Source organism: Dendrobates tinctorius, unplaced genomic scaffold (assembly GCF_039654945.1).
Source record: "Dendrobates tinctorius isolate UK_male_01 unplaced genomic scaffold, ASM3965494v1 ptg000205l, whole genome shotgun sequence".
In the NCBI taxonomy this organism is placed as follows: Eukaryota; Metazoa; Chordata; class Amphibia; order Anura; family Dendrobatidae; genus Dendrobates; species Dendrobates tinctorius.
Window position 1 is genome coordinate 2254106 of NW_027361872.1, and position 26674 is coordinate 2280779.

General features: G+C 44.1%; 1 protein-coding gene across 1 annotated transcript; it reads right to left on the bottom strand.

Moving 5' to 3' along the window:
• LOC141057884 (uncharacterized) lies at positions 1-26042 on the bottom strand. Its single transcript, XM_073553986.1, has 9 exons — positions 25974-26042; positions 25303-25422; positions 17008-17124; positions 10310-10330; positions 9171-9250; positions 6890-7073; positions 4547-4672; positions 3018-3174; positions 1-762 (listed from the first exon to the last, which is right to left on the bottom strand). Exons 1-9 carry the CDS (start codon positions 26035-26037, stop codon positions 567-569), a joined length of 1065 nt encoding a protein of 354 aa, XP_073410087.1. The 5' UTR covers positions 26038-26042; the 3' UTR covers positions 1-566.
• Between the last annotated feature and the right edge of the window lie 632 nt (positions 26043-26674).

The window sequence follows — 26674 nt, forward strand, 5'->3', positions numbered from 1 at the left end:
ACCTTTGCTCGATTCACTTCTATGAGACTAATCTCCAACAGTTCCATACAAGTCAATAGAGCGGTGGTCATGCATGTGTTTTCACCCACCAGTCACACAGGGGATTTTGAAACCCTTTTTCTAGCGGTTGCACCCCAAGAAATCATACATTTCTTACCTAACTTCTATTATTTATTATTATTAACAATCTTCAGCTTAATCTCGAGCCATGGCAACTTGATGGATGAACACTCTGTAGGAAGATCAATCTTGGGCAAGCCTAGATGGGTCCACCAGGGTCTTCTCCGCCGTTATCTTGATCGTATCAAGCTATCGGGTTAGTGAGAATTGTATCTTATGGTTAAACCCCTTTAAAGACTGAATTATTGCATGTAATAAAAATCCTCTACCACTAAAAAGTGCAGCTTAATAACAGAATTTGAACAAATATTCCAGTCAACTGGTAATTTGTAACTTTTTACTGTATGATGTATGATTTTTGTTAAATGATATGGTGAACCCATAAAATGATTCCTCTTTCCCCATAGGTGCTAGATAAACTGCTGGAGATATATATTAGAGCACAGTTATTTCACTGTCACATGGGGAACTGCTGGTAACTTTTCATTAGCTTGGTCTTTATTTTTCACGTATGGATGTATGGGTGGAGACCCTGGAGGTAAGAAGTGCACCTTGTAGAAATACATGGGCTCCGAGCAGATAGTCTGAGAGGCGCACACGTTCTGGTCAGGGATTATGCTTTCATCTGGCGCTGAAGCAATGCTGTAAAACAAAGGACACGGTGCTGTTTATGTGACTACACCTCTTATCTGCTTCTTCATAGATATTAATATGTTGATATATTTGCAATAATTCTAAATCTAAAAGCTGCTAATGTATGATTGTTCGGGTTCTGAGTGACAGTTCGAGGCACAGTCACATCTGGTCCAAGCACTGTGCCTGGATGAACAATAAAGAGGCTAACGTGCTCCAAAAGGTGCAAACACTGCTACATCCTGCTGATAGGACGAGGATTCCAGATATCCAACTTCCATTTATTGGAATTATTCCCCAATATGAAAGTTTAAATGGTTCAATTTGAGTTTTGAGGGGTGACAGCCTTTTTTTAATTTCAAAATTATATTATATGAAATATAGCGCCCTATACACAGTATGAGCCTCCACATAGCCTCCTCTACATACAGTGTGAGACCCAACATAACCTCTCTCTATATACAATATGATCACTCACATAGCCCCCAAATACAGTATATCACCTATATACAGTATGAGCCCCCAAACAGCCTTCTATATATAGTATGAGTCCCCAGATAGCCTCATATACATAGTATGAACCCCACATATCCTCCTATATATAGTATAAGCCCCCCATGGCCTCTTACATACTATATGAGCCCTCATAGCGTCCTATATACAAACATCCCATACACAAAAAGCAAAACAAAACAAGATATACTTACGTTGCTACTGTCTACAGGGCACAGACTCTCTGCACAGAAGACGTGATATAATGACATCATCGCGACTTCTGTCTCAATCATACACGCTGATTGATGGAAGAAGGAGCCAGCGGCCCATCTTCCACCAATGTATTCACCACTGTCTGCATCTGTAGTGGCAAACCACAATTTCAGTCCTTTGGCTATTCGAGTCCAGCCCATGGACCAAGCTGGAGGGCCAAATGTGGCACTCAGGCTTCGCTTTGCCCAGCTCTGCTCTAAGGTGTTGTCTGCTATGTTTCCCCCTTATTTAAAACTTGACATATACTGCCTGTTGGATGTTCAATAAAGCATACTAATCCTAAGGCCTCCTTCACACATCCTGATATTTCCGATACTGTAAAAACAAGTACTGGAAATATCCATGTTCGTGTGTCCGTGTGCCACATCAGTATGACATACACCGGCACCTGGGAAAAGCTGTGCAATTCGCACTCTTCCCAGGTTCCGGATGCTGAAGGCAGCTCTCATCATTGTCGAATGGTCTCCCTGATATCAGCGTGACCAGACAACAATGAAAAAAAAATGATGTGGGCTCCTGTGTTTTGTTCTTAACCAGCAGAGGGAAAGCAGACCGCTGGTGGCTGATATTAATAATCTGGGTAAGGGGACAATATCCTTAAATGTACCTAAGCTTTTAATAACAGCTCACAGCTGTTTGGTTAGCCTTTACAAGTTAGTTCATGGGGGGAGCCCAGAAAAAAATTATGTAGGTTCCCGCTATAAATTTTAGCCAGCAAAGGCTAAACAGTCAGCTGTAGACTGATATTAATAGCCTGAGAAGGGGCCAGAGGTGATCTCATTGAGGTCACTGATGTTCATTGGCCAGCACACTGAGCTGGATGTGAGAACCAGAGCTTGGGACCTGTGGTAACCTTAATGACATGATCGCAGGTCACTGAAGCTGCGTTCCAAGTTCAGCTCAGTGTCTCCTTGAGTAACAGCTGAGCGGTCGCATCATGCCACCGCTTTTTTTTGGGGTCCCCCATAAACTAACCAGTAAACACTAAGCAAACTTGTGAGCTGTTATTAATAGCCTGGGAACCTTTTGGGATATTGGCCCTTTTCCCAGATTGGAGATTAGTAACATCAGCCTCCAGCTGTGGGCTTTCCCTCTGCTGGTTATGAAAATTATGAGGGATCCCACGCCATTTTTTTAAATTTATTTAATTTACACATGATGTACACAATGGATGCTGAACTCACATAACCCTGTCTGGTCGTGCTAATCTCAGGGAAACCAGGCAACAATTATAAGAGCTGACTTCAGCACCCGACGCCTGGGAACAGCGCGAAGTGTAGCGCTTTTTCCTAGGCACCGGTACATGTCACACTTATGACACATGGATGTCATCCATGTGTTATCAGTGTGCACTTGTGTGGGATGTTTTGCAGCCTATGCTGCTGATAAAAACTGTCACCACACATACCGGAGACACTGACGTGTGAAGGAGGCCTAACAGAGCATTTCCATATAATATCTGTACCTTATTTGTTAGAGAGATGGAGAATACGTACGTAGCTTCTCCAGTTTTCTTCTTGAAAAAGAGGCAATAGATACAAATTAGTAAGAACAGGAGAAGGGGCAACCCCAAGCCCATCACCATCCCCAAGATTAGGCTTTTTCTTTCATCGGGATCTGCCATGTCCATCAACGATCCTTCCTTCCTGGAAACTTTTCAAGGTAAAAGCAAAAATGTATTGAATTATTGTGGTTATATATATGGGTTTAAACTAAACACTAACCCTTTAATAAAGGAAATAAGTTTGCTTTAGCAACAATGTAAAATATAGATTTAGCAGAGTTGACTCCATTAGTCTCTGCTTACTTTGTTGGATGGAAAATATGCCCCTCATGCTCGGGTCTGCTCTAGCTAATCAATGACCTCATTGTCGTGGTCACATTTTGAGCACGAAAGTGTCAACACTGAAGCCAGTGATTGTCTGCAGCGGTACAGATTTGGGTACACCTTGATGCGGGTGAGGAGGCTTTTATGCTTTTATTTGTGTGTGAACATGCTCCTATATCTTGCATGCATACCAACTTATACTCAAGTTCACATTTTTCGTTAAGTTTCAAGTTTCTGCACTTAGTACAGGTCAAGGGTGCAGCCTCTTTTTATTTGAGCTGGACATTACATTTATATAGCTTTCCATTGCTAGGTGTCCATATTTGGGCCCCGATCCTGCTTGGCCCCTTATTCACACTGACGTCACTTTGACACATGTTAAGGTTTTAATACTAGAGGTTTGGACCTTCCTGATTGGGTACATCTTGTCGTGGGGGATGACTTTTATGCTTTTTTTTTTTTTCAAAAATGAATCAGGTAGCCAACAGGAAAGATGTATATCTTTGTACCGTGTTAGCCAGTAGATAAGGTAGCCAAGTGCTGTACTCAGCGATCTCAGTCAGCCCTATAGAGGAGGGTGCTACAAAACTAAAATCTATACTGGCTATGAGCTATGGGCAAATTTCTGCTACAATTTATGCCAATTTCTGGTGTAACTTTAAGTAAATTTGTCCATCTAGCGTATAAATATCCAAGCAAACCGATACAAATGCTGCACCATATCCTCATAGTGATTCCATGGTGCCAAATAGTACAAACAAGTGCAATATTTTGCCAAACCATAGGAAATATCAGATATAAGACTAACAAAGTGCTAACTAGTGTCATGCCTTGTTAACATAGCCCCAATTTATGGGGAAATAAAGCTAAATTGTGCCAATGGTTCTCAGAGTGTTCCATGTGTTGTCTAGATAAAATGCCGCAAGTCTCCGACTCTTCGCCAGCCTTGTGATTTGGCAAAACGAGGAGGTTACACCCATCGGTGAGCAGACTACATTAATGGTTCTGCTCTTGACCTCAATCTCTACATGATTCTTTGGCATCATCCTCCTCTCACATCACAATCACCACGCAGCTAAAACACAGGAGTTGGGTAGAGGTAAATGTGATCAGTTTTGCCATCTTCACAAAATAGAGAATACAAAAAAAACACAAAACAGAAAACCAGATAATATTTTTTGCAATAGAAGCTCTTACCAGATAAACAGTCGTTCCCCTCCAGCTCCATGCTGGAATTACAGAAACATTTGTATCCTCCATATGTATTTTCGCAGATTGAGGTGTTGCTGCATCGATGCTCATTGGCTGCACATTCATCCACATCTAAACGTAAAGTGAATAGAAAAATATGAATATTGGTATATTATTATGACTTATTGTATATTGTGTGCAAAAAAAGACAAGAGAGTAACTTCACCAAATTTTTATAATCATTGGGAATTTATCACGACTTTTTCATAAAACTTTGTCTCCTGTTTTCACACACAAATATACAGATTTTAGCAATTTTACACCGCTCTCTCCATCTTTGAAATGTAGGGGGGAAAGTGAGAGTTGTTAGCTCAGCAAATAGTTCTAAGAATTTTTACTTTTTTCATAAAAGTTGAAAAAAAGTGACAACTCTCACTCCAGTGAAGAAATGGAGTAAAGAGTGGAGAAACAGCTTTACACAAAAGTGTTATATGTAAAGATTTTTTACATAATTAATTAGCATTTTAATGCATGCAATAAGAATTGATACAATAGAAAAACAGAACTTAATATTTGGTGTAGAAACCTTAGCTTGCAAGTACAGAGGTCAGATGTTTCCTGTAGTTCTTGACCAAGTTTGCACACACTGCAGCAGGGATTTTGGCCCACTCCTCCATACAGATCTTCTCAAGATCTTTCAGGTTTCGGGACTGTCGCTGGGCAACATTGAATTTCAGCTTGCTCCAAAGATTTTCTATTGGGTTCAGGTTTGGAGACTAGCTAGGCGACACCAGGGCCTAGAAATGCTTCTTATGGAGTGGCTCCTTAGCTGCCCTGGATGTGTGTTTCGGGTCATTGTCATACTGGAAGACCCAATCATGACCCATCTTCAATGCTCTTACTAAGGGAAGGAGGTTGTTGGGAAAAATTTTGCGATACATCCATCCTCCCTTCAATACGGTGCAGTCGTCCTGTCCCCTTTGCAGAAAAGCACCCCCAAAGTATGATATATCCCTCACCATGCTTCCAGGTTGAGATGGTCTTCTTGGGATTGTACTCATCCTTCTTTCTCCAAACACGACGAGTGGAGTTGATACCTAAAAGATCTATTTTGGTCTCATCTGACCACATGACCTTCTCCTATGCCTCCTCTGGATCATCGAGATGGTCATTGGCGAACTTCAAACGGGCCTGGACATGTGCTGGTGTGAGCAGGGGGACCTTGTGTGCCCTGCAGGATTTTAATCCATGACTGTGTAGAGTGTTACTAACGGTAATGTTTGAGATTATGGTCTTAGCTTTCTTCAGGTCATTGATCAGGTCCTCCCGTGTAGTTCTGACCTGATTCCTGACCTTTCTTTAAATCATCTTTACACCACGAGGCGAGATCTTGCATGGATCCCCAGACAGAGGAAGGTTGACGCTCATCTTGAGATTTTTCCATTTTCTAATATTTGTGCCAACAGTTGTTGCCTTCTCACCAATTACCTTTTCCACTTTATGGGGAGTACGCTGCCTGGGAGATAACTCTGCCTAAAGAGCTTATATTAAATAGAAGGCGGAGTTACCAGTGTGAGACAAGTAACTAACACAGAGCACAAGAACTGAACTTTGTCTTCTTGCAAACACATTTTTTTTGATTCTCTCTGAGCTCTGCTGTATTGTACAATATTATAACCCTTTCTGCCCGCGAGATGAAAGCTGAGAGGAACCTGTAGATGTGTCAGGTATAATCACACACAGCTCTGCAGTGAGATCAGGAGAGCAGAGAGCGGCCATCACACATCACACTGGGAACGCACCTGTCAAAATGTTTTCTCATCAATGCATCTGATATGAGGCAGACAGGGATCTCTATCCTAAGCAGTCTATAACCTGTATGACCACATTAATAGTTTACATAGGTCAGATGTGGTGACAGATTCCCTTTAAGGCTTTGTTCACATCTTGTTTTTGCATTTTGTTAGATGTATAGAGTACATCACGAGAATTTCCTAACATATACATCAGATGATGGACTTTAATGTATGCCAATGCCTAGGCATACAATGGTTTTAATATAATCTGCACCGCATGTAGATTTCCAAGAACAAAACCTCAACTACTTTGCTGCAGAATTTATTTTGCAAAATCTCAAACTAATCCGCCTCTGGCACATATAGTCTTAATCAGAGGTCCACAGTGAAAAACACACATTCTACTTTCTACTTAATCATTGTGGACCTAGTGCACCTCATCTAAGGGTGGGAAAGCCCCGTTAAGGCATAACACAATATATGTCAAAAAATGGATGTCAATAATATAAACATAGTATCTCACAAATATCAGCAAAACATCCTAAGAATTTACCTTCTACCGATGACAAATTGAACTGATAGTAGGTTTGCACCCGAGTTAAGTAATCCTTTAGAAACCAATGCGGTGTGTCGCTGGAGACATTGATCCTGTATTCATATAACCCTCCTGTTGTTAAATTCTTGAACTGTAAATTGTAGAACTTGTTTTCAAACCCAAGCAACAAAAGTTCCTTCAGCTTTTTAAGGAAGAGACCAGAAAAGAATTGTGTGAGTCATCGAATATCATTTTCACGCAATTGAATTTCATCTTTTTCTCAATGTGTACATGATATACAGGGAGACAATAAATTAAACGGATGAAAGATCAAAGGAATGGGAGAGCGATATACAGGAAGAAAATAAAGAAAAGTAGGGATGGTCTTGGAAAATGTGATAATTTTAATACTATGAATTTCCTCATACACATACTTCCCAACAGTTAGAGATGCAATTGGGGAGCCGCTCCATTGCCCCAGGGGGACACAAATACAATGGAATACAATGATGGAGTAGGGAGCCTTCAGCTCCTTGCTCCACCATTTAGCTTATGCACCGTTCAATACTCAGCCCAACGGGTGCAATGTCATCATTATATCATGCCTTCTGCGCCAAGCCACATTTCCTAGGCGAAGCACCATATTGGGGGTATTGGAAGTTTTCGAGCATCTTACTGTGTGTGGGGTACCAATGGGGCATCATACTTTGTGTTTGGAAGGATACTGTGAGGGCATCATACTATGGGGACATCATATTGTGTGAGGGGTCCTTAGGGTACTGTATATGGGGAAATAAATATACAGGAATGCATTGTAAAAGCATCATACTGTGTGAGGGCATGACTATGGGCGGCTCTATGAGGGTATCATACCGTGTTTGTAGTTCTGTGGGGGCATCACACTGTGTGTTGTGGGGGGCATTTTTGGAGCTATCATACCGTGTGTGGTGGCAGCATATTGTGTGGGTGCCATGACAGGCTTATTGAATTGTGTGGGAACACTATAGGGCTTCAGTAGGGGCACTATTTTTGTGTTTGTACATAAAAATGGGCGTGGTTAGGATTAGCGTGAACATTTTTGACAACATTATACAGTATGTCCATCTTTCCGTTTTTTCAAATTTGGGAGGTACATTCATTTCTATGGCCTCCATATTATGGTTTACTGCAAACTTGAACTTATACATAACGTAATACAGAGAAATATCTGGAGCTTAGATCAGTATTTTTCCGTGAATTCCCCCCTGCCCTTCATTGACATTTCCTGCACAAGAGTTTAAAATTCCTAAACATCCCCTTGTTGCTTCTAAGTAATTCTCCACATCGTGCTCAGTATTAGCTTGTGCTATTGCCAATTTGAAAGCAATTGATCTCTTTGGCATTTACCTGAAAAACATCAACTCAGTGGCTCGTGGGCAGCTGATTGCTTCAAAGGTATTGATGAAACTTTGAATTTACTTGCTGGAAATTACATTGACGACAGTATTCATTAGCAGAATCTGGAGAGTTACGTAACCCACCCGAGCCATACATTGACGACAGTATTCATTAGCAGAATCTGGAGAGTTACGTAACCCACCCGAGCCATGAGAACTAATTTATAGTTGGGTTCTAGACCTCACCAAGAAGAGCATTAATGGTAGGTTGTACTAGATGGATTTTTTCAACTATACCAACTTTCACATATCAGCATTATCATAGCCATCCTTAGCGTCTTCATATACGATAAGATTGGACACAAATATCGCCTAAGATTCTGCACCAAATCTTAGCGCCTCATGACCACACTAATGGTATCCGTAGCTATAGGGTGCGGAGGCAGCAGTCACATTCCTATGGGGACCAAAGGTTTCTCTGCACATAATGGGATACAACTAGACATGACACCTAGTATGTGGGCGACTCGTACAGATTTTGTATTTTGATCCAGGAACTAAGTGAAATCTCTAATTAGCCCAATGGATTCTCTGTGCAATGATCCCAGGACATCCATATTATCTGCTGCACAGATGTGTGCATGTTTTAGTCCAAAGCATGTAGGAAAAGCTCACATATATTTCTTCTAGTCCCGGGAACGTCCTGTTTTATCTGAATTTACAATAACATTTTTCCGCATATTTTATCTGGAAAAAAAAGAAGCTGGATACTCCCCATATTCTGTTTTGTTTGCTACCACCGAGCAGGAATGTTTTTTTTTTTTTTATCCTTGGGTGAGGTAGATCATTCTTGTGTTCCTAAAAGTCTGACCTGCTTAAAAACATAAGAGTAAATAATAATAATAACAATAAAAAACACTTACCATTTTTTCTTGCTGATTGGAAAATTCTTGCAATGAATTTTTGTTTCGCCAATTCACAGTGCAATTAAATATATTCCAGCCTATGAAAAAAAAAATTCCCCAATGATCATCTACTGTACGGATTATCACATCCAGCAAATAAGGGTTCACATGAATGGCGTAAATCTGCAATCAGCACAACTATGAGAAATATGGCACTGGGCAGTATGGAAGATGGAAACAATGAAGAAGTCGCAGCACCGTGGTCCCGTCCAACAGCTGATCAGTGAACCTCCACCAATCTAATATCCATGGCCTTGAATCATAGAATCGTTGAGTTGGATGGGACCTCCTGGACCATCTGGTCCAACCCCCTGCTCAAACAGGATTCGCTAAATTATCCCAGACAGATGTCTGTTCAGCCTCTGTTTGAAGACTTCCACTGAAGGAGAACTCACCACTTCTCGTGGCAGCCTGTTCCACTCATTGATCACTCTGTCAAAAAGTTTTTTCTAATATATAATCTGTGTCTCCTCCCATTCAGTTTCATCCCATTGCTTCTAGTCTTTCCTTGTGCAAATGAGAATAAGGATAATCCTTCTACAATGTGACAGCCCTTTAGATATTTGTAGACAGCTATTAAGTCTCCTCTCAGTCTTCTCTTCTGCAAACTAAACATTCGCAAATCCTGCAACCTTTCCTCATAAGACACTGAGACCTAGAAAACCTCATATCTATCCAACCACTCCTTGCTCTCTAATGTCTCCTATCTATCTGTCTATCTATCTATCTATCTATCTATCTATCTATTCCTCCATTTATCTATCTATCATATACAGTATACCTTTCATTCTTCCCTTTTTTCTTTATCTCTCATATCTGTCTCATTTCAATATTTTATGATGTGTTCATATATTGCGTCTTTTCTGTGGACATTGTTGGAGAAATTTCTGAGACTGAAAATAGTCTCCATTTATCCGAATGGGGATTTTTTTTGGATAAATGGGACAGCTGAAGAACTTGCAGAACCTAAATTCAGTGCAAATACACAGTATCTGAGCATACCCTCAGTGATTTTTCTTCTCTCATTCGTATTGCTGAATCTCATGCCAACATATGTGTAAAACCACTTGAAAAATCAAAATAATTTTCATTCATACCTGGTGGATTCGCTGAGTTACCTGTAAAAAAAAAAATAAACACACGTCAACGTTAATCTTAACATCTCGATATAATCCTAATACAGTGGGGTAAATAAGTATTTGATACCTTGCTGATTTTGTAAGTATGCCTACTTACAAAGACATGAACAGTCTATAATTTTAAGGGTAGGTTAATTTTAATATTGAGAGATAGAATATCAAAAATAAAATCCAGAAAATCACATTGGTCTTTGTCAGTGGGCAAGCTTACAAAATCAGAAAGGGACCAAATAATTATTTCCCCTACTGTATACGAGTTCTAGACTTGGGTCACCAACGGGTGGGCCCTTGTCATTGAGAAATTCTATATACTTCTTGAGGAATTCCATATATATATATATATATATATATATATATATATATACACTGGAGTGATATATATATATATATATACACTCACATATATACTACCGTTCAAAAGTTTAGGGTCACTCAGAAATTTCCTTATTTTTGAAAGAAAAGCACATTTTTTTTCCAATGAAGTTAACATTAAATGATTCAGAAATACACTCTATAAATGACGATTCTAGCTGCAAACATCTGGTTTGTAATGCAATATCTTCATAGGTGTATAGAGGCCCATTTCCAACAACCATCACTCCAGTGTTCTTATGGTACTTTGTGTTTGCTACCTGTGTAAGAAGGCTAATGGATGGTTAGAATACCCTTGAAAACCCTTGTGCAAGTATGTTAGCACAGCTGAAAACAGTTTGGCTGATTAGAGAAGCTATATACCTGACCTTCCTTTGAGCTAGTAGAGAATCCGGAGCATTACATTTGTTGGTTCCATTAAACTCTCAAAATGGCCAGAAAAAAAGAACATTCATGTGAAACTCGACAGTCTATTCTTGTTCTTAGAAATGAAGGCTATTCTGTGCGATAAATTGCCAAGAAACTGAAGATTTCCTACAATGGTGTGTACTACTCCGTTCAGAGGAGAGCACAAACAGGCTCTAATCAGAGTAGAAAGAGAAGTGGAAGGCCCTGCTGCACAACTGAGCAACAAGACAAGTGCATTAGAGTCTGTAGTTTGAGAAATCGACGCCTCACAGGTCCTCAACTGGCAGCTTCATTAAATAGTACATGCAAAACGCCAGTGTCAACGTCTACAGTGAATAGGCGACTCCGGGATGCTGGCCTTCAGGGCAGAGTGGCAAAGAAAAAGTCATATCGGAGACTGGCTAATAAAAGGAAAAGATTAATATGGGCAAAGAACACAGACATTGGACAGAGGAAGATTGGTAAAAAGTGTTGTGGACAGACGAATCCAAGTTTGAGGTGTTTGGATCACACAGAAGAACATTTATGAGACGCAGAACAACTGAAAAGATGCTGGAAGAGTGCATGACGCCATCTGTCAAGCATGGGGGAGGTAATGTGATGGACTGGGTTTGCCTTGGTGCTGGTAAAGAGGGAGATTTGTAGAAGGTAAAAGGAATTTTGAATAAGGAAGGCTATCACTCCATTTTGCAACGCCATGCCATACCCTGTGGACAGCGCTTGATTGGAGCCAATTTTATCCTACAACAGGACAATGACCCAAAGCACACCTCCAAATTATGCATAAACTATCTAGGGAAAAAGCAGACAGCTGGTATTCTATCTGTAATGGAGTGGCCAGCGCAGTCACCAGATCTCAACCCCATTGAGCTGTTGTGGGAGCAGCTTGACCGTATGGTACGCAAAAAGTGCCCATCAAGCCAAACCAACTTGTGGGAGAGGCTTCTGGAAGCATGGGGTGAAATTTCTCCAGATTACCTCAGCAAATTAACTGCTAGAATGCCAAAGGTCTGCAAGGATGTAATTGCTGCAAAGGGAGCATTCTTTGACGAAAGCAAAGTTTGAAGGAGAAAATTATTATTTCAAATAAAAATCTTTTTTCGAACCCTGTCATTGTCTGGACTAGATTTTAAATCCATTTGGCAACTCATTTGATTAATAAAAGTATGAGTTTTCATGGAAAACACAAAATTGTCTGGGTGACCCCAAACTTTTGAACGATAGTGTGTGTGTGTGTATATGTATATATATATATATATATATATATATATATATATATATATAATGTTAGTTGTGCATGTAACTCAATACATGAGCAGAAGTGGTGAAGAGGCTCATTCATTGTTTAGAGTAATTCCCGGAAAGGGGAAGAAAACTGATCTGAGAGACTTTTCCTGGTCAGTGGTCATACACATTAGAGATCTGTCGACCAAATGTTCATTTTCCTCCGTTCACATGAACACTGGGCCTGTTAGTCTATTCTCTTCTTTTCATTGAAAACACAATGTCCAGAAAGGTCTATAGATACAGATTGTATATGATCCTTTTAGCCGCGTTCCAGGCAGAACCCACTTGTCTGTGAGTTGTACCCATCCTAACCCTTAGCTGGTCCCATTTACTCAGTCAGTAAATAGAAAGTTAAATTAATGTCTCTAAAGACTGCAATTACTGCGCTTGAAATAGCAGAACAAAGACTTCAAGTGCTGGTGTATTCACACTGTGATAAAGGCAATGCATCCGAAAAATCTCTTTCTATATGGCGCGCTATACAGGAACCCCCACGGCATAAATTAAAACCAGTAATGACAGGAAGCATAAGCCACGTACTGCAGGAATGATCTGCCTGTGAGTGACATGTTGGAACAATTTAGCAATATTTAATGAGCCTTGCATAGTACACCCAGCCCAGAGCTCCGGATACGTTACCTGTCGTTCTGCTTGTTAAGTAGACCTAAATGTGAAGACTAAATGACAATTGGGAGCTCGATTAGCTCCGAGATCATTAATTATGTGTTTCTAAGTCCTGCAGCAAAATAGCGTACTGCAAAGATGGAAAGCCGAAGAAAAGAAGCCTGGTGATGAAGGATGAACGGTGGTGATAGAGGATGGTGGGTGGTTATTGAAGGCTAATCAGTGGAGACCGAGGGTGGTTGGTGGTGATGGAGGGTGATGGGTGGTAATTGAAGGTTGATCAGTGGAGATGCAGGGTTGTTGGTGGTGAAGGGTGATGGGTGGTGATTGAAGGTTGATCAGTGAAGATGGATGGTGATTGGTGGTGATGAAGAGTGATTGGTGGTGATGGACGTTGATGACTGGCGATTAAAGATTGATCAGTGCAGATAGAGGCTGAACGGTGATGATAGACAGTGATAGCGGGTGAATGGTAGCAACTGACAATAGTGGGTGGTGACAGAGTGAATGGTGGAGATGTAGGTAGTATGTGGTGATGGAGGATTTGAAGGTGGTGATGGAGGGTAAATAGTGTTGGAAGACGATAGGTGATGATGGAGGGTGATTGAGAATGGTAGAGGTGGGGTGGGTGATGCAAAATGATGGATAGTGATAGGGTAGTGGGTGGTAATGGAGGATGAATGGCTGGTGGGTCATGATGGATGGTCATGGAGAGTGGCGATGGATGATTTCAGACTTATTAGTGGTTATATTCTGCATTATAGCAAAATTATTCATTTTTTTGGCTACAAGATAACTGGAGAGATTGCTAGCGCATGCATAGATGGCCTAATTGAATCTCCAAGGGTCAAGAAAAAAAAAGGTGAAAGGAGTGTAGAAAAGAAGGCACCATAATCATAATCACAAAGCCAGAACAGACAATTGGCCCGGTAAGAATTCTGGACCTGGGTGTTGTGGAAAGCAAGTCTAAGATCCTTCCCACAGATTCTCAGGATGATTGTGCACACTATAGAATCTTTTAAAATGGTTTTAGGAGCAATATCAGAGTGTGTTACATAGTAATTTGTTTTGCAAAACCACCCCTCTTTGTACAAGATACATCCTTTCCACCTACACCCCTCCCCCCTAATCAAACCAGTGTCAACATATGAGGATTTATTCTGGACCTGTTTACTAGGATGTCATTTTAAGCTATGTGTACATTTTAGTGGTATTCGGCTAGTTTCACACTTGCTTTTTTTTGCAGCGCGTTTTTCCCGCAAAAAAACGCATTGAAAAAACGCATACAAAAGCATACAACTGCTGCGTTTTTTTCAAGCATTTTTATGAGCATGCATGAAAAAAACGCAGCGTTTTTATGCGTTTGTATGCGTTTTTAGTGCGTTTTTACCGCGTTTGCGTTTTTTTCCAACATTAGGTGGCCCCTCACACTAACCCAAACCATGACTTTACTAACCCTAACTCTGACCCTAACCCTAACCCTAACCCTGACCCTAACCCTAACCTAAAACCCTGACCCTAACCCTTAACCAAATCATACTTAACCCTAACCCAAACCCTAAACCCTAACTAACCCTAACCCTAACCCTGACCCTAACCCTAACCCTAACCCTAACCCTGACCCTTAACAAAACCATACTTAACCCTAACCCTGACCCTAACCCTAACCCTGACCATAACCCTAACCCTAACCCTAACCCTGACCCTAACCCTTAACCAAACCATACTTAACCCTAATCCTGACCCTAACCCTGACCCTAACCCTTAACAAAACCATACTTAACCCTAACCCTGACCCTAACCCTAACCCTAACCCTAACCCTGACCCTAACCCTAACCCTAACCCTGACCCTAACCCTTAGGCCTGTTTCACACTTCCGTTTTTGTGTCCGCCAAACGGATCCGTTTCCGTTTTTTTGACGGAAACTGATGCAAACGGATCCGTTTTTAAAAACGGATCCGTTTTTTTGACGGATCCGCGGTAACCGTAATGGAAGTCTATGGGACAAAAAAAACGGATCCTGCAAAAAATGGCGGATCCGTTTTTTTACGGAAAACAACGGATTTTGACGGATTTGAAAAAACGGAAGTGTGAAACAGGCCTTAACCAAACCATACTTAACCCTAATCCTGACCCTAACCCTGACCCTAACCCTTAACAAAACCATACTTAACCCTAACCCTGACCCTAACCCTAACCCTAACCCTGACCCTAACCCTAACCCTAACCCTTAACCAAACCATACTTAACCCTAATCCTGACCCTAACCCTGACCCTAACCCTTAACCAAACCATACTTAACCCTAACCCTGACCCAAACCCCAACCCTAACCCTGACCCTGACCCTAACCCTAACCCTAAACCCCCTTAACTAACCCTAACTCTAACCCAAACCCCTAAATTCCATGGTTAAAAAAAAACAACGCATATGCAAAAAAACGCATACATGAGCATGCCAGTGCGCACATATGCGCATCCATAGGCTATAATGGCCATTTTTAGCGCAAAACGTGCGCATATGTGCGCATGCGCTTTTTTGCAGGGCCAAAAAATGCAACATGCTGCGTCTGGAAAATACAAACGCACACCCCAAAAAAACGCAGCGCATGAAAATCGCATACATGCGCTTACAAGCGCGCAGGTATGCGCACCCATGTTAAATATAGGGGAAAAAACGCATGCGCACATATGCGTTTTTTTCCAGCGCTAAAAAACGCAAATGTGAAACCAGCCTTAGACCAGCGTATGTTGACAAGGAGTGGGCTCCATACACTGACAGCACAAGTACAGTTTTTCAGTTAAGTAAACAGAGTATATGTGGAGAGGGCTCTTATATGAGCTGTGCATAGAAATTCCACTTGCAAGTCGTTAAAAATATCAGAATATATTGCACAAATAAATGCTGATGCCGAAAGCACATAACGAGTTTAAGTTAGAACCATCCCTTGCCGTTTAAATTACACAGAAGGGCTAAGCCATATGTAGGTTACAGAGCTTTCAGCCAACTGGATATTTAAAGTGCAAAAATAGTGCCACATTGAATGGAAACGTCCCAGCGGCCTGAGTAAGCCAAGTGCAAAGTAAATATAGATTAAAAAAGCACTCATTATTAGGCGATGAATGCTCATTCCAACAAAACTTAGGCCTGTTTCACACTTCCGTTTTTGACCATCAGTCAAAATCCGCCGTTTTTGCAAAAAAAAACGGATCCACCATTTTTTTGGCGGATCCGTTTTTTTCCCCATTGACTTGCATTACCGGCGGATCTTCACGGATGGCCATCCGTTGGATCCGTTTTTTTGCGGATCCGTCAATTTTTTTGCGTCCGTCGAGATGCCTGGACGGACCATGTAACATTTTTTTTACTGCAGGATCCGCATTTTTATACAGCACATGCCCAGAGGAATGAAGTCAGGAGGAAATTTAACCCCGAAATCATTTCTGGGGCGGACAGAGAAAAAAGTCTGTCTCTCTCTCTCTCTCCACCCCCCCCTTCCCGGGCAGCGGTTCCTTTAAAATTCTTCATTCTGCGGATCCGTCAAAAAAACAGATCCGGTAGCATCCGTTCACATCAGTTAGGAACGGATCCGCTTTCCGCCTTTTTGGCGGATTTTAACTGAAACAAAAAACTGAAGTGTGAAACAGGCTTTAGGCTAACACCTTATACAATAGAGCAGCAAGCATAATTAAGAGGTAGACAAAAGGTCAAATATATACAGGCAGCATAGGGTATGCCACCTGGCAGTGGAGTAGTGAGTCCCAACACCTGTTTCACGTATTGCTTCTTCCACTAACTCCCCCAGTAAGAAGCAATACGTGAAGCGCGCGTCGGGGCTCAGTACTGCACTGCCAGTTTGTATTCCCTATACACCTACCATACCATATGCACTTTGTATAGGCTGGTTTAGCTGACCATGCAGGGATTCTCCGTATAGAAGTTTTTTTAACCCTCATCATAACTTACCACATTGTGAGTCTTCCACACCTTTGTAGAGGCACGAGCATTTGTACGAGCCGAGAGCATTGATGCATTCAAATTTGGCATTTGGGCATGCGTACAAACTCTGGCACTCATTAATATCTAGAATTAAGAGTTAAATAAACATACAAAAAAGTGAAAAACAATATATAAATATGCCCGTTATTACAATTCCTATTAGATATACGAAATAATAGCCATGGGATGTTGGGGATAGAGCTGAGCTCAGTATTACCCTGACAAGCACTTCCCCAGACCCAGGGGCATATTGATTGCGGTTGCAGACAGTGCGACTGGGCCCATGTGGGAGGGGAGCCTGCCGATGCCAGCGCTTACTTCAACTGGATGTGTGTCCTTGGAAGCCAGCAGCTGACGTTAGCGTGCATGTCACGGGCACCACATGTCAGCGACATCATGCTTGCACATGTCATTATACCAGGAAGGAGCTCAAGATGGGGGGACATTATTTTAGGATGGCAGACATTATACCTGTGATGACTCCTGGAGTGGACCCTCTGGGTCGTGGCACCAACCATCCCAGGGCGAGTTGACCTATTGAGGACCACGCCCTATACAGGGAGTGTCAGGGGCAAGCCCAAGGGGGTAAGGTACTACGACTGCTGGCACCAGGTGGCTGGCTCACAAGAGACACGAGTGAGTGCGTCTGCAGGAACGTGCAAAGCGTGGACACGGACACGCAGGGTATAGGACGGTACAGGACGAGTACACGGGAGTGCGCTAGATACAGGATAGTGCAAGGCAGATACACGAGAGCATGTATGGCGTGTACAGACAAGCACGCCCGGGTGCGAGCAAAGTAGGGCGTGTGCAAAGGAGCATGTCAGAGTACAGAGTTAGATAGAGCGTGCGCAGAGGCTAGGCAGGAGGTGTGCCAGGAGGCACAACAGAGCATAGAGCAGACCGTTTGCTGAGAAGGTACGACTGAACACAGTGCAGGAGCAGAGCACTAGGCCGAGTACATGAACAGAGCACCAGGCAGAGGACAGGAACAGAGCATGTGCCGGGAGGCACAATAGAGCATAAGGCAGAATACAAGAACTGAGCAAGTGACAGGAGGCACAACAGAGCATAAGGCAGAATACAAGAACCGAGCATGTGCCAGGAGGCACGACAAAGCACAAGGCAGAGGACCCGAATACAGCACACAGCCAGGCAAGGACAAAGCAGACCAAGCTGAGAAGTACAACAATAATCAGGCACCTCCCATATGAAGAGGTAGCCTGATATAGCACATGAGCACTAGGACTTCTGGGTCAGGTTCTCCAATACCATAGAGAGGACATGACCGGAGGCAGAGCAGAGAAGAGTCCGCGTGCGCACAAAGAACCTTGTGCAGACATGGAACTAAGTACGAGAAATACGTGTGCGCACCCGACGGGACCCCCGGAGCGGCCGCGGCACCGGAAGAGGTGACATCGAGCTCGAGGTCCCACCCCCCAGGTGAGAGGGTCGTGACAGGCGGCGTGACATTACCAGGAACGGGTAAATTGCTACAGGAAGGGTCCAGAAAAGAGGACACTACTACAGTAAGGGGACCAGTGTAGGGAAGGTGACCTGACGGACGGACGGACTAGTCAGAGTGAAGAAAGATAGGTTTGCACAGTGTAGGTAGGAGTCAGTGATTACAGTGGGGAAACAACTAGGAAAGTGTAGTGGACGTGCAGTACCTTGGGATGACCATTAGATGGCAGGGTGGAGTGTGAGCAAAGGACTTTACAGCAGCTTAGGGCTTTAGAAACCGTTGGTCATGGGGGGCGTGGAGACAGTTAGAGTGACAGTTTCAAGGAACCGGGGGAGTTATAAATACTGAGGGAGGGTTCCAGAAAGTTCCAGTCCCCAGGGGGAGCTCAAGTGACAGGAAGACTACGACAGTCTGTGCACTCTGAGGAGAATCCAGACCAGGGGGACTGAGGAGAGAGGACGTCAGGGGGGTGGTCCTGACAGGAAAGGACCGCAGCAGAGATGAGGTACTGGGTGTAAGACACCGTATGTGACACGACGACTGAGCAGTAGAAGCGCTGTTGGTTAATGGGCCTAAGGCGGCCACAGTGACGGAACTGTCAGGAGCGTCGACAGTAAAAGAGGGGACGGTGTGTGCAGACACGTCTCCAGTGTACGGTGTGAGAAGCGGCTCTGGAAACGGAGGGCCGCGAGGTGTGCCGTCAGTCGGACGGCAAGTGAAGAAATAAACTTGGACCTGTTGCACCCAGAATCTGCCTCCATCGTGTCTCTGTTGTCATCTCTGCGCGGTATAAAAGTAGGACCACCCCCCCAGCTCGGCACCCCACCACCGACTCTACATTTGGCGTAGTCGGCAGGATAGACGCCGCTAATACGCTATCTTCTGCGGCAGGCCTGCAACTGAAGTACTGAGGAAAACTTGGACTGCTCTATTTCGGATTATAAACACCTGTGGACTACCAATTACTGACCTGTGGATTACAAATTGGGACGCTGTGTCGGATCTGTGTTGCTTGCAGAGGATCCAAGGCAGTAGCTGATTCTGCCCAAGATGGCGGTATTACTTCAGCGCAGAGGAGAGGTCCGGGTGTTTGCAGTTGTTCAGAATGGACTGGGACCCCCTCCAACGTACCCCAAAAGGAAGCAATATATGCCTGGAGATCGACGTTTCCATATATTGGACCCTGGCAGATGGGTGGAAAGGTCTGCCAACGGCCCACCCAGCAGGAGGAGTGGCACAGAAGAAAAACTTGGCTGCGGCTGTCTGACGCCATTCGAGTGCTGCCCAACGGACGGTATGAGATGCTGCGGGTGTCGGGGCATCGGCCGCCTAGAGTGGCAATGGCGGCGAGAGATGGAGCTGCACCAGAAGTCATCTTCAGATTTACGGGCAGGCAGCGGGATGCTGAGCCGGGGAGCGGAGCCTGAGGGGAGTCAGCGAGAACGGCTGCCACCAATACCAGCAGAGGACTTCTCAGCAGAGCCCCCGAGTCTGGAGGGAAGGCCCGCAGGACAGTGGAGCAAGGAACGGAGGCTGCGGGGGAAACCACGTGATGATGGGACGGAGGCCGCAGCGCCGGGGAAGCGCAGTCCCGCCCACCGGACTCCAGGGCCCATGCTGTTCCCTCCGTGTGGGAAGCGGAGGTGATCAGGAAGAAAAAGGCCCGGGAGCAGGAAGTGTGGAACCTGCTCCACACTCAAGGAGAGGCCGTCATGGAAAAGAAGAGGACTTGAATGGACACCCTCAGTATCCCTGTGGAGCCCTCACCTCTGTCCATTGAGAGTGGTATAGACTGTCAGGAGTTCGATGCACCGTTGTGCAGATTATAAGGACAGTTGCATTTAGAAAAAAGTTTTGTTGTTGTTTAACTGATGCAACTATTTTCTCTCTCTCTCTCTTTCTTTCTTCTTTCTAGGTTCTTTATATACGAAAATATGTTTACCTGACAGAACGGGGATACGAAGACAAGAGGGAGTGTTCATGTCCAAGGAAGGGGGAGGGAAAAGGAGTACTGGCGATGTTTATTGTTGAACGTTGAGTTTTAAAGCAAAAGAAAATGAAAAAAAAATAATATAAAAATGGGTACTTGTGCTATTATAAAGTTGTTTATTGTATGATATGCCAAAGTAAAATGCAACAGGTCCGGGTTAAGGGAAGGTCTGCGGGACCAAAGGAAAGTGTGAGATCCGGTAGGGATCTAAGAGTTGAGGTCTGGGAGACCGGGACGCCGACCATGACATGTAATTGAAAGAAGGAAAATGAGTTGGAAGACGTGAGAAAGACAGCCGTCCTAGGTCAGGTCCCCAACACCACGGACACCCCTGAAGAAGGAAAGGCGGGCGCCGGCAATGATCTGGTAGGTGAGTGGCCTCGATCATGGCGTACCGGATAGTGAAAGGTAACAGTAGGGGAGAGTAGGGGAAAGATACACGCCGTAGAGAGAATGCGGGTGTACCTTGCCCAATTTGAAAGACGTTGTCATGTGGCGTGCGCGCTGGTGAGTAGCAGTAGGCTGCTCAGAGCATAGTGCTCCCAGTATGGTTCGGCCCCCGCAGATAGTGGGTTTGGCTCAACTTCTGGTCCGACAACAGAATGTAGGTGTAGATTCAGAACGACGAAGGCAGGGATGACGATTGTCGAGGACGACAATGGACAAAGGAAGGGGGAGTGTAGGGAAGGTGACCTGACGGACGGACGGACTAGTCAGAGTGAAGAAAGATAGGTTTGCACAGTGTAGGTAGGAGTCAGTGATTACAGTGGGGAAACAACTAGGAAAGTGTAGTGGACGTGCAGTACCTTGGGATGACCATTAGATGGCAGGGTGGAGTGTGAGCAAAGGACTTTACAGCAGCTTAGGGCTTTAGAAACCGTTGGTCATGGGGGGCGTGGTGACAGTTAGAGTGACAGTTTCAAGGAACCGGGGGAGTTATAAATACTGAGGGAGGGTTCCAGAAAGTTCCAGTCCCCAGGGGGAGCTCAAGTGACAGGAGGACTACGACAGTCTGTGCACTCTGAGGAGAATCCAGACCAGGGGGACTGAGGAGAGAGAATGTCAGGGGGGTGGTCCTGACAGGAAAGGACCGCAGCAGAGATGAGGTACTGGGTGTAAGACACCGTATGTGACACGACGACTGAGCAGTAGAAGCGCTGTTGGTTAATGGGCCTAAGGCGGCCACAGTGACGGAACTGTCAGGAGCGTCGACAGTAAAGGAGGGGACGGTGTGTGCAGACACGTCTCCAGTGTATGGTGTGAGAAGCGGCTCTGGAAACGGAGGGCTGCGAGGTGTGCCGTCAGTCGGACGGCAAGTGAAGAAATAAACTTGGACCTGTTGCACCCAGAATCTGCCTCCATCGTGTCTCTGTTGTCATCTCTGCGCGGTATAAAAGTAGGACCACCCCCCCCCAGCTCGGCACCCCACCACCGACTCTACACCAGGATGGGGGACATTATTATTGGAAGAGGCTTAGAATGGGGCACATTATACCAGGAAGGGGCCCATGAAGGGGGACATTATACCAGGAAGGGGCCCATGAGGGGGGACATTATACCAGGAAGGGACTCGGTATGGTTAACATTAAAGCAGGAAGAGGCCCAGGAAAGGAGATATTATTACAGGAAGCGAATTAGCACATGGGAAATTATTACAGGATGGGGACATTATTACAGAAAGAATCCAGAACTGTTGACATTATTTCAGAAAGAGTACTTGTCAGGGTAATACAAAGCTCAGATGCCAAATACTTTGATTGCTAATATCTCCACAACAGAGGCTAAATGAAAAAAAAAAAAGCAAACAAAAAGAAAATAGCCCCAAAGAGGTTTTGTTCTGCACTGTAGCCAAAATTACTTTCTGCATCCAGTTCAATATGAAAAATGTAATAACAGGTCCTCTCCTTAAACATATTGATATGCCTACCATTTCCCTAATAATGTCCTTATCTTCTAGTTTTACTGCAAAAAAAAAAGTGTAGTTATCCACAAGAAGGGACTTTTTGAAATGCTCAGTCACCTTGCCTAATTTACAGCTCCTCAGTATCTCTCCTCCCTGCTACTGCTGAGATCTCACTGAGTACAAGCTGCTGCTGTCAGTCAGGCTGGGTGGGTGGAGACTGAATATACTTAAACTCAAGAGCTATTTAATTCTGTAGCTGGATTAATAAAATGCTTATCTTAAAGGGAATCTGTCACCCATTTTTTCAAATATGAGCTGCCAGTACCAACATCAAGGGCTTATCTACAGCATTCTGTAATGCTGTAGATAAGCCCCCGATGTAACCTGAAAGAGAAGAAAAAAAGAGTTAGATTATACTCACTGGAGGGTGGGGCGGTCCTGTCCGATGGGTGTTGCGGTCCGGTCCGGTGCCTCCCATCTTCATACGGTGCTGTCCTCTTCTTTCCTTTCTGTCGTGGCTCCTGCGCAGGCGCACTGCTCTGCCCTGTTGAGGGCAGAGCAGAATACTGCAGTGCGCAGGCGCCGGAAGGAAAGAAGAGGACAGCATCGTATGAAGATGGGAGGCGCTGGACCGGACCGTGACACCCATCGGACGGGACCGCCCCCCCCATGTGAGTATAATCTAACTTATTTCTTATCTTTCAGGTTACATCAGGGGCTTATCTACAGCATTACTGAAAGCTGTAGATAAGCCCCTGATGTCGGTGCCGGCAGCTCATATTCGAAAAAAGGGGTGCCGAGATCTTGGTGCCGAGATCTCCATCTGCGCATGCGCTGCCCCCCAGCGGCCATTTTACCTTACAAAAAATGTCAACAGAGTCCCCCGCAACACCAGAGACACCCGTAGCAGCACCGCTGGACACCCCCCACAGCAGTGCACCGCACATTGGAACACCCCCCTCATTCCAGCCTGCAGCATCACCCCAATCCTGCCTCCTCCAGCAGCGACCCTGGGACCCCGCTTCACCGCAGCCACCACCCCCAGTAAGATGCATGGATTATAAGAAGCACAATTTTCTAAAAAAAAATAAAATAAAATTTTTCTCCTCAAAATTTGGGGTGCATCTTATAATCCGGAGCATCTTATAATCCGAAAAATACAGAATATTTTTCCCACAAAACTGTTTTAGCTCCAATTTTTTTTCACAAGGAAAGCAGAAGAATATGGACTTCAAAATGTGTTATACACCAATACCCAATATGTGGTCGAAAACTACTTTTGAGGCACAGTGCAAAGCTCAGAAGGGAAAATCACCATACTGGAATTCAGATTTTGTTGGACTGGTATAAGGGTGTCATGTCACATTAGTAGAGCTCCAGAGGTGCCAGAACAGCCGAACCCCCCTAAGTGACCCCATTGTACAAACTACACCTCTCAATGAATTCAACTAGGGGTGCAGTGATCATATTAACACCATAGCTGTGTCACAAAATTTTATACCATTGGGCAGTGAAGAAAATTTTTCGCTTTATAAGACGCACCCCAAATTTTGAGGAGAAAAATAGGAAAAAAACTTTTTTTTAATAAAATGGTGGTGCATCCTATAATCCATGCGTCTTATTGCTTACCAGGGGTGGTGATGGAGGAGGCCGAGTGGAACATTGCTGCTGGGATGAGGGGGTGTTTTGATGTGCAGCGTGCCGCTGCCGGTGTCTGATTCTGCCGCCGCCCTCTGTCCCCTGATGCTTGCCACCACCGCCATTCTCTGTCCCCCGGTGCCTGCTTGCCACGACCGCCGCACTCTGTCCCCCAGAGCTTGCCACCACTGCCGCGCTCTGTCCCCCGGTTCTTACGGCCACCGCTTCGCTCTCCCCCGGTTCTTACCGCCACCACCGCGCTCTGTCCGCCCGGTTCTTACCGCCACCGCCGCGCTCCTGTCCCCGGTGTTTGCCGCCATTGCCGCGCTCTGTCCCGTTCAGCGTGGGGGGTCTCTGCCGCTCCATGCCTGCTTTCCTGTGGCTTTCTTCCTGGAAAATGGCCGCCGCGCATGCGCAGATAGACATCTCGGCACTGAAATCTCGGGAGATGAGATTTCAGTGCTGAGATTACTGTTATTCTGTTGGTTGCGTAACAATAGCCCTAACGGCATTCATCTATAAAAGTTAACGTTTAAAGTCATATCTCTCTCGCGTCTCGTCACTGCATCCTGCGTACCTGCTATTACCACACAGTAATACTCAGGCATACGGTGGACTCGGGAGGGACGGGGACCTATTTACCTCCTGGAGTGCAGATTTTCCTAGAATAGTATTTGGACTCTATATACAGACCCCATTTTGGGAATTATAAACCTTTGGGAATTTATCTACAGTTGTAGTGACAATTTTTACTCCATAGGTGTTTTCCAGAAACAAACAGTAGTGGATGTTGCTGAGTGAAAATTTCAAACTGACGTTGTAGTGACCAGTACACTGTAGTGACCAGTACGTTTTAGTGCTCAGCTCATGCTTCTGAAGACATGCACCTGCTAATTAGGCAAGCTGTTATCGATATAGAAATGCCAAACGTGGACACTAAATGTGTCTGGACCTTTAATTTGAGAATTATACAGACATCCTAACATGGATTTTCAAAATAAGTACAGCAGTCTTATTAGGTCTAAGAGATCTACGTAATATGTATGCACCTTTTAGTATATAGGTAGGTAATACATAGGAGTCAGCTGTTTTGATCCCAACTATTAGCTATTGGGCTGAAGTTCTTTTGATCCTTTAGGTCTCCCAAAAGCAAACAGTGTGAAAATGCGTCCTGGGATCACCAGAACAGTGGTGTTAATACTATTTTGATTTGTTTTCACATTTGTGCTTCACAATTATGCGTATGCAGTTGATCATTTTGTGTACCTGAGCAATTTTTTCCATCTCCAGAAAATCCTAGCTTGCAACGGCACGAGTATGAATTGTTGGATCTGGTGCAGTCAGCACTTTCATGACAAGGGAAAGGATAAGGAGGCAAACAAAGATCTGCCAGCAACAAAAGAGCGGTCAATACTTGTAAATGCAGGCACTTTATGAGTAATAAAGAGATAGATCGATAGATAGATAGATAGATAGATAGATAGATAGATAGATAGATAGATAGATAGTGCATGGATAGAAAGAGCAAAAAAGTGGAACAGCACACATATAAAAGTAGTATGGGTGCAGGGCCTCTCAGCAAGGAGTCCCCTCCCTGCCAAAGGATATAATTTCAGAAAAAAAGAGGCAGCACTCCAGTATTTTCAAAAATACAAAAGGGACTTTAATAGCCCTGGTGGCGTGGCGACGTTTCGGCTACAATGAGCCTTTCTCAAGCAATGTTGAGGGTGCACATACAAATATTTAAAGGTATGATACAATAAGACATGATTAACATATCGAGTGCAAAAACATATAGTACTACATCATATAAACATTTCATTCCAGTGATATCCTTTAAACATGATTTTTAAAGTGACAGTGCAATATTAAAAGGTAGTTCCATATAAAATTGTTATAATTACATCATGTGTTATATATTTAGATAAGGGGCTCACCCAGCTGGAAACTGCAGTAGGATAAGAGACAAAGAAAAAAAATGTCATTCCTTGCCATTGCCATTCTCAGGGTCCTGACATGCTTTAATGAGCGTGTGTGTGTGTCTTCATCTATTAGCCAATCAGAGGGCTCTAAGGCCAAAGTGCCCTCGCACGTGCTCAGTGCACATGCAGTATCACGGCCGCCATGTTGGATGTGGTATACATTTGCCCTTCGTTTCTGATCAACTGAAAACATTTCTTTTTGGGTTAAAACAGGCTATGAACCCTGCAAAATTTCTCTGGTGTAGTTATTAAGTGACCAACATATTTTATTTCTTTTTTTTTTTTTTTACAGATCGCTTTATTCACAAGCATAACAGATGAAGTGGATTCAACTAAGGCTACTTTCACACTAGCGTCGGTACGGGCCCGTCGCAATGCGTCGGGCCAACATACCGACGCACGATGTGAAAGATTTGCACAACAGGGGCAGCGGATGCAGTTTTTCAACGCATCCGCTGCCCTATTGTAATGTCCAGGGAGGAGGGGGCGGAGATTCGGCCGCGCATGCGCTGTCGAAAATGGCGGACACTACGCACAGAAAAATGTTACATGTAACTTTTTTTTGTGCGTCGCGGCCGCCAAAACACGACGCATCAGTCGCACGATGGATGCGACGTGTGGCCATACGTCGCAATGCGTCGCTAATGCAAGTCTAT

Coding starts and splice junctions, on each gene's coding strand:
- LOC141057884 (XM_073553986.1), bottom strand. CDS start 26,037: ATGGCAATGGCAAGGAATGACATTTTTTTTCTTTGTCTCTTATCCTAC. Junction 25,423..25,973: donor CTACTGCAGTTTCCAGCTGG/GTGAGCCCCTTA, acceptor TGTTGCTGGCAG/ATCTTTGTTTGCCTCCTTAT. Junction 17,125..25,302: donor AGATGGAAAAAATTGCTCAG/GTACACAAAATG, acceptor TCTTAATTCTAG/ATATTAATGAGTGCCAGAGT.